The sequence below is a fragment of the Mus pahari genome, chromosome 22, assembly GCF_900095145.1.
Source record: "Mus pahari chromosome 22, PAHARI_EIJ_v1.1, whole genome shotgun sequence".
NCBI lineage: Eukaryota > Metazoa > Chordata > Mammalia > Rodentia > Muridae > Mus > Mus pahari.
The window spans coordinates 22,751,803-22,764,302 of NC_034611.1; the positions used below are offsets into that span (position 1 = coordinate 22,751,803).

The following is a 12,500-nucleotide window of genomic DNA, read 5'->3' on the forward strand; positions in this document are numbered from 1 at the left end:
TGCTTCTAATTATTTACTGTAACAACAACAAGCTGCGAGAGAGAGAGAGAGAGAGAGAGAGAGAGAGAGAGAGAGAGAGAGAGAGTTTTTAGAAAGAATCTTTTATTATAGCTCTGTCTAGCCTTGAATTTGTCATCCTCCCACAACAGGCTTCTAAATGCACATATCATTTATTGCAGTTCTATGAGGTCGTAAGGTCAGAGAAAAGATAGGATCCTTCCAAGTTTCAGAAATACTCTATGACATTTACTTTTGTAGTTTGTTCACATTGCTATAACAATATACGCTAGAGTGGGTTAAAACAGGAACCTGTTTTTCACAGGGCAGGGACCTGGAGGTTTTGGCACCCTTGGTGCCAAGTGAGGGCCTAATCTACACTTCCAGTGTGGTTCATGTTGTTGAGTGTGTCTGTCCTCACATGGTGGAGCAAGTGTTTGCTCTTTTTATACATTTGCAGCACAGGACTGAACCCACGCCCTTGTGCATACTGGGCACATGTCTACCGCCGGACTATACTCTACCACTTTTTATTTATCTGTTTTAATGTTGAGACATGGTGTACTTAAACTCTCTAGGCAGACTACAAATGTGTAATCCCTTTGTCTCAGCCTCCTAAGTGACTAGGACCACAGCTACTGTGCCTCTCTCTTCAACCCTTTTATAATGAACTGGTGTCCTGTCTGTAAGCAGAGCCTTTATAGCCTAAATTCTTTCTAAAGCCCCCACCTCTTATTTCTACATCACTAGCAACACATGAAATCGCGGCTTCATTGTGATACATGCCTGCATTCTCAGTGACCTGGATGCTGGGGCAGGAGAGTAATTATATTGAGTTTGGAGCCAGCCTGAGATTCATTCATAAAATCTGAAACAAACTGAAACAAAGCAAAATAAAATCCCAAATGAATATTAGGTGACATTTAGACATGCATATATGACAGGAAGAGAGATATATTCATCCTTGCATAGAAGAAGTACAGGAAACTAGTGACAAAATTCAACTTAATCTCAGATCTTCGTAAGTGTCCTATATTTTGGATGTTTCCCAACTTGGAATCTGTCCTTTAACATTGAAGATTTGAACTTTTTCCTTGAATGGTGAGTTGAAGGATGTTAATTAGTAGTAGCTGTTAGCCATGTGTCAGGAGCAAATAGCAACATTGCACAGTGCACTGTGCTCCTCAGATGAGATATTGCTAGGCAAGCTAGAGGGACTAAATATTCTCCCATCCCCCCCTCTCTTTTTGCTTTCTTGGCATTGATTTTGTTTTAAAGATGGAGCTTCAGTATGTAACTCTGGCTAGCATTAGCTCACACTGGCCTCTGCCTCTAGGGTGCTGGGATTACAGGTGTGTGTGTCCATGTTTGACTTAAATGTATTCCTGAGCAGAGCGGGTAGAGAAGACTTTTCATCCCAGCATGGGTCCCGTAGGCAGAGATGGTAGGGTCAAGAGTAAAGAGCATCGCCAGTTTCACAAGAGAACGGGCCTTTAAAAAGCAAGCAAAATGCATTGTTTTGAGATTACATTTTATTTACTTATCTCTGTGTGTAGGCATGTGTACAAATGCCACGGTACTTGTGGAGGACAATAGACAGTGCCCAGAAGTTGTTCTCTCATTTGTCATATGACTCAGGTTTCCAGCTCAGGCCACTAAACTTGGTGGCAATCACTTTTACCCACTGAATCACCTTATGGGCTCCACAAATGCATTTCTTAAATTCATTTCTGATTTATGATATTTTTCAATTTACAAGGGGTTATTGGAACATACTCCCAGTGGAAATCTTGGAGCATCTTTCTCTGAATTCTACTCTGTCCTAAGTGCTTGCTGTTGATGGTTGGTATGACTCTAAGGTTGATTATCTTTCTTCTTTTGTTTTTCATGTATATTGGTGTTTGCCTGCATGTATGTCTGGGTAAGAGTGTTGGATATTGGAGTTACAAACAGTTGTGAGCTGTCCTGTGCATGCAGGGAGTTGAATCTGGGTCCTCTGTAATAGCCTTCAATCCTCTTAACCACTGAGCCATCTTTCCAGCCCCAAGTTGTTTGTCTTTGAACTAGTTCTAATACAGAGAATAGATTTAGAGAGGGAACGTGGTCACTCTTCCTATAAAGTGAATTATGTGTGTTTTAGTTTTTTGTTTGTTTGTTCGTTTGTTTTGTTTTTTGAGTTTGGGGTCTTGTTCTTGCTGCCTGGAACTCTATATGTAGATCAGGCTGGCCTTGAACTCACAGAGATCCAGCCACGTCTGCCTCTCAAGTGCTGGGATTTAAGGTGTGTGCCACCACACCCAGCTTGTACTAAAGTGTGAAGTACTCTCCTAAGGGAGAATTAAAAAGAGAAAGTAGCTCATCAAGTTACCTCTTGTTCCCAGTAGTTGGTGTGTGTAGCCCATATACATTGTTTCATGCAGACAGACTGATGAACTGTGAAAAAGAAAAAAAAAAAAAATGGGCGATGTGCTTGGTGCATGGACCTCTGAGGAAAAGAGTATGTGTATGAGCTCTAATGGGCAGGAAAAGATACGCAGATAAGGGTAGGCTATTTTGCAATGAGGGAAGCAACAAAACAAACAAACAAACAAAATGCCCCACCAACCCCAGGAAAAGCAATAGCTCTCTCCTATAATGACAGATGACAGGCTTGACGTACTTGCTTGTAAGAGATAGAGATCTGCATAGGAAAGTACAGGAGGACGTTGGTGTCCGCTATGAGTAGGGACGAGCTAGGGTCTTAAACACATAATCTCATTCAGTTTCTTACCACCTCTGGAAGACGGACACAGAATAGCATTCCCATTTTTTGCTGTGCTTAAGGAAGGCTCAGGATAAGTAACCTGAGGGAGGGCTTCCTCTTACTGGTTGAAAGAATTCCTTTGCACGGGTCTTTTCCCACATGGCCTGTAAGCAAGGCCCTTGCAGACTCCCTCTCTTGCATCCCTTAAAAACACACCTGGAAGTATTTGCACTAACTTTAAGTGAGACAAGTGCCAAGCCAGATTATGTTATACCTTTTTACATTGAACAAAGAGAGAAAAAGGAAATGAAAAACATCTCGCCTCTAGAGGGCCCTGGCAATGAATTCAACACTGAAATGGTATCAGTAATACATTTTTCTATGCCGTAAGTAAGTTTTTCCATGCGCCACCATCTTTGGCACACATGTGCTGGATATTTGCCCATTGAGAAGAATGTTACTGCACAGGGAAGATGGTCCTGTCTGGAAGCTGTGTGAATCGTTTGAGGTGAAGTCCTTATTTTACCTCCCTCCTAGACCTAACCATTCTTCTTTTCAGCCTTTTCTTTCCCTTTCTCCCTCCCTCTTTTTCTTTCCTCCCTTCCTGTGTCACTCTTTCAATAAGTGTCATAAGTTGTCTTCTAGCAACTGAAAAACAGAAAGGATACACCAGGAAAGTATAATCTTCATTAACTTAAAAAAGGTACTTGTGATATGTTCTAACCTCATGTTGGTTTAACCGTGTCCTCGAATTTGAAATAGGGTGGAGTACTTCTCTGGTTAAGTCATCGCTCTTGTGCTGTTTGCTATATAGTTTCAAGAATATATATTTCAAAAACATTGGAAAAAAAAATAATCCCAAACAAATGCGACAGAGCTCCACATACTTGAAACATATTGTCCAAATTTATCTTAAATCTCTCTGCTGCAGAATGTTTCTGCGTGCATGGATTAGGCCTGGCTGACGACTTCTTCATCTATCACTATCCTGGGTGAATTGTGCCGAACAGAACAGAATGACTTACATATGGTCCCACTTTGTCGTAGTTTGTAGGGCCTCTGGGTTGGAACCATTTGATCAGAGAAGCCAACCGTCACAGAAATTTGGCTAATGTCAAAATCCTACATATGCACATGTACACATAGATCAGGTCAGAATGTGTCTATTCCTGTTTGAACTCATGGTTTCCTTCCGTGTGTTGATTGCTAGTTCCTTATCCTAAAATACTGATGACATTAAAACAAAAAAAACCTGATACCTTTGATCATGATATTCTGGATAGGCATTATGTTGCATGTATGGTCCGAGGCTGATGTTGAAAATGTTTCTCAGTTAAAGCTATGAGTACATCCAACATCTTTCTAGAACTGGATAGAGTTAGAAATCCCAAAGATTATCTTCCGCAGAAACCTAACTCTTACATTTGAAGAAGAAGCCCATGGTGGGCTTTATAATGTATCCTTTTTTCCTTGGTGTAAGTACTTAAAAGGACAGAGGACTTGTGTGAACTTTCTCAAGTTAGGTATTCTTGTCATCTGAGGTGGGTGACTGACCCAGGCTGACGGATCCTGCTTCAGTCGACGAAGCTTCTGAGGGCATCTCTCCCTTTGGGATCTTTCTCCTTGTTTTGTTCTTTCCTTGTTTCTCCTTTTTCTTTCTATTGCTTCATTGATTTTTTTTTTTCATGCCTCCCATTTCCCCCTCCCCCTCTGCTCTTGCTTTTTCGGTCTGTTCAACCACGTGCTCTGTGGATCTGGCCTGCCTTCCCTCTCAGTTCCCTGTGAGTGTTAGCAGAATGAAAGCCAGATGGACCAGCAGTTCCCACTGTTATCTTCCAGCAGACTCTGGCAAGCCTCCCTCCCTCCTTCCTTTCTTGGCATGACAGGAGTATTTGCCTTTATTTCGGGAGCCCGTGTTCGCTGGTACCTCTTCCCTCAGCTGCAGTAGAAGAGGAAAACTTTATTCTCTTCTTGCTGGGGTTGATTGAGGAAAGTAGACATGCCGTGGATTTATCAAAGGAGCTGTTTGAAGCCCGTCTAACTTGTTTATTTTTCTGAAATAAGGGATTACTGAAGCTGGTGGTTGCGTGCCCTGGAATAGCAGTTTAAAGACATGGTTTTCGCAGTTAGATAAAGTCTGGAGCAAGTTGTATTTGTGTTGCCGCCAACATGTCCCTCGGGACACTTCTCTTGACCTGGGATTATTCAGTGTTATTAAACCAATGGTAGAGAAGAAGACACAGAGCCTGATGCTGCTGACTCAATTATGAAGCAAAAATACATTTACTAGGCTGTAGATGATGGTATTACATCATCCCTAAAATAGGATCAACATTATTTCAGCTTTTAAAGTGCCCTGTTTTGTTGTACTCTCCTTTTTATGGAAAATGCTTCTTTTTTTGACACAGGGTATTACACTTAGTAGCCTTCATGAGTTTAGAGCAGAATAGCCTCAGATTTAAAGCAATCCCTCTCTCTCTCTCTCTGCCTCTTAAGTGCTGAAATTCCTGGTGTGTGCCACCAGGCCTAGGTAGGAAACTGCTTTTGTTTGTTTGAGATACAAGCTTAGTATTTCAAACTGTCCCTGAACTCCTGATTCTCTTTGCCTTCATTTGCCAAGTGATGGGATTACAAGCATGTGTCATGAGAGTTGCCATAGCAAGTTCCTTTGAAGAAAGATAAATTAGGTTTGGGATTATAATAACAGTAATTTGAGACTTCAGTTTCATTGACTTTAATTTTTTTTTCTTATTTTAATTTTATGTGTATGTATGTGTACCGTGTGTGTGTGTGTGTGTGTGTGTGTGTGTGTCTGAGTGTGTGTGAGTGTGTATGCACTATGTGTGTGCACAAGCCTTAAGTATTGGACCTCTTAGAACTGGAGTTACAGGTGATTGTGAGCAAGCACATAGGTGTTGTGAATTGATCCCAGTACGCCCTCTTAACCACTGAGCCATCTTTTCAGCTCTCTTAGTATCTGACTCTTAAGTAAATTTGGGAATTATTTTCAGGGTCATGGGTGTAGTGGGAAAAAGTGTAGAACAGGAGTTCAATCTGAACTGACTGTGAACAATCAATTGAGACAACTCACTACCTTCGGACAGTCCACCCCTGGCTCCTGTGCATAGCCCATTGCCCCACAATTATTTGTTCTAATTTTCATAAAAATTAAAACTTGTGCTATGAATAGTGTATCATTTTGCCTTTTTTTTTTTTAGGAAGTGCAAGCTTAAAAATGTTGTCTCTAAAGTTTAGAACTATCTCAAAAACGATTTTGGATTGTCTATCTTGTATTTGTAAAATTGGACCTAAGGCAGAAAGCAAGAAACCATTCTGTTTTCAGCGAGAAGCTATTGCCTTGACAATTTTATTGGCCTAAAAAGTAGATGGAAATAACAAGGGAAAAATAAACTTGGAAGCCCCATGTTCACCCTGTCATCCATCATTAGGATGCTGACAAAGGGGAAAGGATGCAGGTTCAAGGCTAGCCTGGCCCTCATAGTGAGTTTCCATGTCAGTCTAGACTGCTGAGTGGCTCAAACAATCCAGTCTACATGGGAGAAAAAGGAAATAGACTTTGGAGGAAACACCCTAGGCTTATACATGGTCATCATTAGGTAACAAGGGGTTTGTCCAGGGCCCTCCTTTAGCTTTTATCAATTTTGACTTTGAGACTTTCATGTTCTAAGGATATAAGCTGGAGTATTGCTCTCAAGCTTGAAACTAACAGGACAGGCCACGAATTCACACATTCCACATAGAGAATAGCTTAACTTTACTGTAGACCAAGCATTTATGTGCTTTTAAAGTAGGGCAGATAAAACTGAGGATCTGGGGAACACAACGTTTTCATTTAATCAACCAGAAAAATAAGCAAGGTGGGGATAGGAGGTCTGGTAGAAATGGATGTGAGATGCCTGCTCAATACCAGGACCTCCTCAGGGCTTAGCAGACACTAGAATTCCATTACTTCTGAGCTATCAGGGCAGGTGCATTATCATCCTTTTCATCTGTTTTCTACTGAGTGAAGTTGCATTGATGCACAGAGCAGTACCAAGGTAGCATATGCCTAAGCCAGGAATAACAATAGAGTATTATATAGCCTGGTTACAAATGAAGTCCAGCCCCCCTCCCCACCCCACCCCCACCTATGCTACACCTTCTCAAGCAGTTGCTTGGATGACAGAATTCTGCTTTCAATGTCCATAGATCAGAGTATTTTACTGATAGAAGATGTGGATTTCTTCTGTTTGTGTGCCTCTGAAAAAGACAGACCGGACTTTGCGAGTCCTGGGTGTTGAAGGAGGGAAATAACCTGTCCCTGGTGGCATTCCCAGATCGTACCGAGAAGCACTCCACAATGCCAGACTCACCTGTGGATGTGAAGACGCAGTCTAGACTGACTCCCCCAGCAATGCCGCCTCCTCCAACCACTCAAGGAGCTCCGAGAACCAGCTCATTTACGCCAACCACATGTAAGTACTCAGCTCTGAACTCAAGTTTTCAGTTTGGAAGGGTACATTGAAATTTTTCTGCACATTAAAAAAAAAAAATCATCAAGGCAAAAATAAAATCCAATATCAACGCTTTATGCAGAGTCAAGTGCAAAAACCTTGAAAGTTTGCCAGTAGGTAATGGTTATTGAACCCAAACAAAAGTGTCGTGTTTTAGGTATAATTGGTACAACTGTGAATATTTGCCTGCCTTTATATTATTACTTCAACATTGTAATCCGCCACGATTTGAGCAAATGAATAATATTACATTTGCTCCCTTGGTCTAGTTACGCCTATGACTTTTAATTCATGTTAATGTAGGGCTCGTTATTTTGGTTGTTCAATTTCACTTAGAACATAGAAATGTGCTATAATTATTTCTAGTTATTTCTACCTTGCTTTCTTCTATGTCAAATAGCTACAAATAATTAAAAAAAAAAGAAATCCCTCACATTCTGAAGTTTAAAAGGCAGTTGCCTGATGCCACAGTTACCTGTAGAAACCTTTCCGAATTCAGCAGTGTGACTCTTGTTAGGGACCTGCCAGGCTTTTATCAAACCATATTCCATTTGCATTTAGCCCAGGTCGCATGTTCTGAGTTTTTTCCTGTAGCATCCCAGAAAGGAACAGAAAATTTGGACCACCAGGCAGCTTCCCCATTCTAGCAGGGGCACTCAATAGGATGGTTTTAATCAGTCTCACAGTTCTGGTTAAAATTGTCATCAAAGCCTTGTGATGCTAAGAAATATTTATCTGTTATAGATGATACTCTTAATGGACCATGTGCCATGAAACCATATGAATGAAAAAAATATCTGAGGGGCAAAAATAGATCCACTAGTCTCTAAAGATAGACATCCTAGGCACTCATGCACAACTGCCCTGCCATTTAAAAGCTCGCTCCAAATGTGTACAGGGCAGAAGGCTGTGACATGCCAAGTTGTAACTGTCATCAAAAGGTTTCTTATCCAAAGTAATGGTGACAGGCATGTGTCTCCTGAGAAGACCTCCTGAGCTAGCATTGATAGGTCACTTTGTCCCTCATTGAGAGGAAAGAATATTTACTTCTGGTTTTCTTTTGCTTTTAAGGCAGAGTCTCACTACGTAGCCCATGGTAGCCTTAGACTAGCTTTGTGTAGTTGAAGATAACATTAACCTCCATATGCTTCTTGCCTGCATCTTCCCAGTGCTGGATGCTAGACATGCGGCACAGCACACTGGGACTCCGATGCTAGTTCTTATGGAGCCATCATCCTTGCTGTTCAAATAAGTTTCATTAGAAAGCAATTTAGTAAATTACTACTAATCCATGCTCTGGGTTAAATTGAGTTGTCCCCTTTCAGTTTCTTAATATAACTCCTTAGTAATCCCTCAATCCATTTTGTCTTCCTATCTTCCTATGCAAAACTTACATTCCCCCACTCCCCCAAATAAATGGTTAAGACATAAGAGGGAAAGAAAATAGCCTTCTAATTGGGTGGTATAAGGTTAAAACTTGAAAGTCCTCTTCCTATAAACACAGCTGTCAGTTGTGTGTACAAAACATGATTAAAAATGTTCAGTGATAAATTTAGTCCCCACCAAATGTACACTTTCTCTAGGGGAGCAGTTTAGGGAGAAGCCATCCTGTTATATTGATGTAAGCCTGTGACAAAAGGCTGACATCCAAAGCTGTTTGTGCTATGTTTGAAGCATTTCAGGTGGTTGGCATATGTGCACATGGGAGGCAGGGCTGGCTCGGTACAGAAGCAGCAGGCTTCACTTATTATCGGCTTCTGTGCAGCAGGCTGCCGCTCACTGTAAGGAGGAGACTCAGAGTTGATAGAGTACCAGAGTCCCACCGGTGACACTGTGATGTCCAGGCATTTTGCAGAATGTTCCAGTATTTTTGAAATTACAAGCACAAACCAAACCTAGATAGTAATGCTCATGCCAGCAAGATTCTGCTGAAGGGACCCTGATATTGCGGACTCTTGTGAGGCTATGCCAGTGCCTGGCAAACACCGAAGTGGATGCTCACAGCCAGCTATTGGATGGAACACAGGGTCCCCAATGGAGGAGCTAGAGAAAGCACCCAAGGAGCTGAAGGGGGCTGCAACCCTGTAGGTGCAACAACAATATGAACTAACCAGTACCCCCTGAGATTGTGTCTCTAGCTGCATATGTAGCAGAAGATGGCCTAATTAGCCATCATTGGGAAGAGAGGCCCCTTGGTCTTGCAAACTTTATATGACCCAGCACAGGGGAAGGCTAGGGCCAAGTAGTGGGAGTGGGTGGGTAGGGGAGCAGAGGTGGGGGGCGGGGTATAGGAAACTTTCGGGATAGCATTTGAAATGTAAATAAAGAAAATAATAAAAAAAATTAAAAAAAAAAAAAAGAAATTACAAGCACAAGATTTCAAGACAAGGCCTCTTCGTGGTAGTTCCTTTATGCATTCTCTTTGTAAACTTAATGACTTTTTTTCCTTCTGATTTTGTGCCCTTGACAGTAACGAATGGTACCAGCCATTCACCCACGGCCTTGAATGGCGCTCCCTCACCGCCTAATGGCTTTAGCAACGGGCCTTCCTCTTCCTCTTCCTCTTCTCTGGCGAATCAGCAGCTGCCCCCAGCCTGTGGTGCCAGGCAACTCAGCAAGCTGAAACGATTTCTTACTACCCTGCAGCAGTTTGGCAATGACATTTCACCAGAGATTGGAGAAAGAGTTCGCACCCTTGTACTGGGACTGGTGGTAAGCAATCAGAAATCAGTTTGCTGGGATAAGAGGCATTGTGTGGGTGTGGGTGGGGTAGGCAGGGCACGGAAAGTAGATGCTCCAACCCCACAGCAATTTCTGTATCTCCATCTACTGTGCAAATCTGGTTGATTCTACAATAATATATTTTCAGTTCTGCATTATGAATGGACCCTACAATAGTCAATTTTACTATTTTACTGATAATAGTATAGGGATACAAGTGAATTATTGGCTTGTCCCTAAATGCTTATATGTATATACATATATGTGTATGTGTTTATATGCTTTTATATTACATGAATATGTCTATAGATGTATATATATATATATATATATATATATATTTATATATACACACAAATGTATAGGAGTTTTTCAATAAACGTAGTCTCCTGGCATAGTTAAGAGCTTTCTCCAATAACAGAGTGTTTTTGTTACATTAATGAGTTTTCATGTTCATGTTTTTGGATTTTTACTATTGACCTAGATGAACGAAAATTCATAACAAGTAATACATACTCATTTTATATAGTTTTATTCTTAAGGCTAATGGCTTTAAAGATGTTATTGTAAAATATACATAATATTTAACATAATTACCATTTTTAACTGTACAGTTCACTGGAATTAGAAATATAGCCACATAGTACAGTTGTTGCTACTAATGCGCCTCCAAATCCAGAGCTGATGTGTGTGTGTGGGGGGAGGGTATGAGAGAGAGAGAGAGAGAGAGAGAGAGAGAGAGAGAGAGAGCACTTGTGTGGGTGTGTGTGTCGGGGGGGGGGCTGGGGATTGAACCCAGAGTCCCACACGGTTTCCGTTGCTTGGTTACATCCTCAACCTTCTGGAGTTGCTTTATTTTTCTCAACCTAAATCTGTGCTCATCCGACAGACAGACAGTTGGAAATGGATATTGGCATATTCTATTGTATTCTGTATATTATCATACTGGAAATGAGAGCTTATATCCTCTTTTAACCCCTTACCCTCGTTACTTCTATATTAATTGTGATTTTTTTTTTTACGTAAATGAGTGATTTCCTAGTCCTTAAGACGGTTGTGTCTCCCAGTTCTGAGTCATGGTGGTGACGAATCTCCCAAAGAGCCCTCTCCTCTATGTTCTAGTGACTCTGAGGTCTGTTAATTAATCATTTATTTTTTATTATTTGGGGTGACCATGAATAAAACAAGAACAGAACATGGGCCTTAGATCATCACTACCTACGTTTGATAGCTTTTACATTCAAAGAAAGAAGATCATGTTTCTCAGTGTGCCAGCTGCTCTGTCTTCCAAGACAGAGGTGACATTAGGCAGAGGTGTGCCATTGTACCTAAGATCCTAGGTCATTACTTAGCTTTTTCTTTGTATTTCTTACCTATCTACCTACCTACCTATGCCCTCTCTCCCTTCCCCTCTCTGTCTCCCTTCCCCTGAGATAGGGTCTCACTTTGTAGCATTTGTTGTTCTAGAACTCACAGAGTCACCAGGCTGGCCTTGAACTCAGAGATCATCCAATCTCTTCCTCCCATGTGCTGGGATTTAGAGGGCGAGCAACGTACCTGGCTCTTCATACGTATTTTTAAATTTGCATAATATATTGGCCTTTCAATATATAAATAAGCTAAGGAACCAAAAGTAATAACTATATTAAATAAGTGATGAATTTGTTAGTTTAAAAACTGTGTTTTGAACTCTGTGCGGTGATGTCCAACTGAAGCGCTAGCATCCTGAAAGCTGAAAGCGAACAATTGAGAGCTGGGGAGGTAATCTGGACTATGTAGTAAGACCTTGTCCCTGCCCCACTCCCCAGATTTTCCTAATGTAAAGTTTAATATATTTTAAAATTAAAAGTGTTTTCCAAATGTAAAGAAGTAAAAAAAAATTCAATAAACCTTGATAAAGTTTTCTATTTACTGAGTGGCAAATGTTTTGAGTGCAATGTGTCATTTTTAAATGGGATCTCATCATGTAGTCCTGACTATGTCTTATAACTTGAAATGTAGGCCAGGCTGGCCTTAAACTCATAAAGCTATGCCTGTCTTTGCTTCCCAAGTGCTGGGGTTAAGGGCACATATCCCCATACCCAGCCCAGAAGTGACTACCTGTTAAATGAGTGGGGATGAGATTTGGCTTTTGAGTAAACAGTTCAGGATATGGTCTTGGCTAGCCTAGAGTTTACAATGTAACTGTAGGAGTGGGCTTGAACCCTTAACCGGTATCCTAAGTGCTGAGGAAAGAGGATCACAGGTGTGGGTCACCTTGTTCCTACTTAGACACAGGATCATTGGTTAATTCTTGGGACCAACCTTCAGAGGAGAGATTTTGATGCATATTTGCCACACTGAGCAACTGAGTTACATAGTTCCTCACTAAAGTCTAAACCAACCAGGTGCTATGGGCACACCTTTGGTTTAGACTTTGGCACTAAACCATAACGGTGCAATTAAGATTGGTGTTAAGCATGATTGTCAAAATGAGAGATTAACAAAACAAGGGACCCTAGCTTGTATTCTTATGAATAGGAAGT

At 41.1% G+C, this 12,500-nt stretch overlaps 1 protein-coding gene across 6 annotated transcripts in view; it reads left to right on the forward strand.

Annotated features, from left to right (window-relative positions):
* The window catches only part of Runx1t1 (RUNX1 partner transcriptional co-repressor 1), a 149,508-nt gene that overhangs the window by 84,489 nt on the left and 52,519 nt on the right, over positions 1-12,500 (forward strand). For all 6 annotated transcript variants that reach the window (XM_029533280.1, XM_021221934.2, XM_029533281.1 and 3 more), the window contains 2 exons: positions 7,078-7,215; positions 9,725-9,966. In XM_029533280.1, the coding sequence (XP_029389140.1) occupies positions 7,078-7,215; positions 9,725-9,966 (380 nt within the window). The remainder of the gene's footprint in view (positions 1-7,077; positions 7,216-9,724; positions 9,967-12,500) is intronic.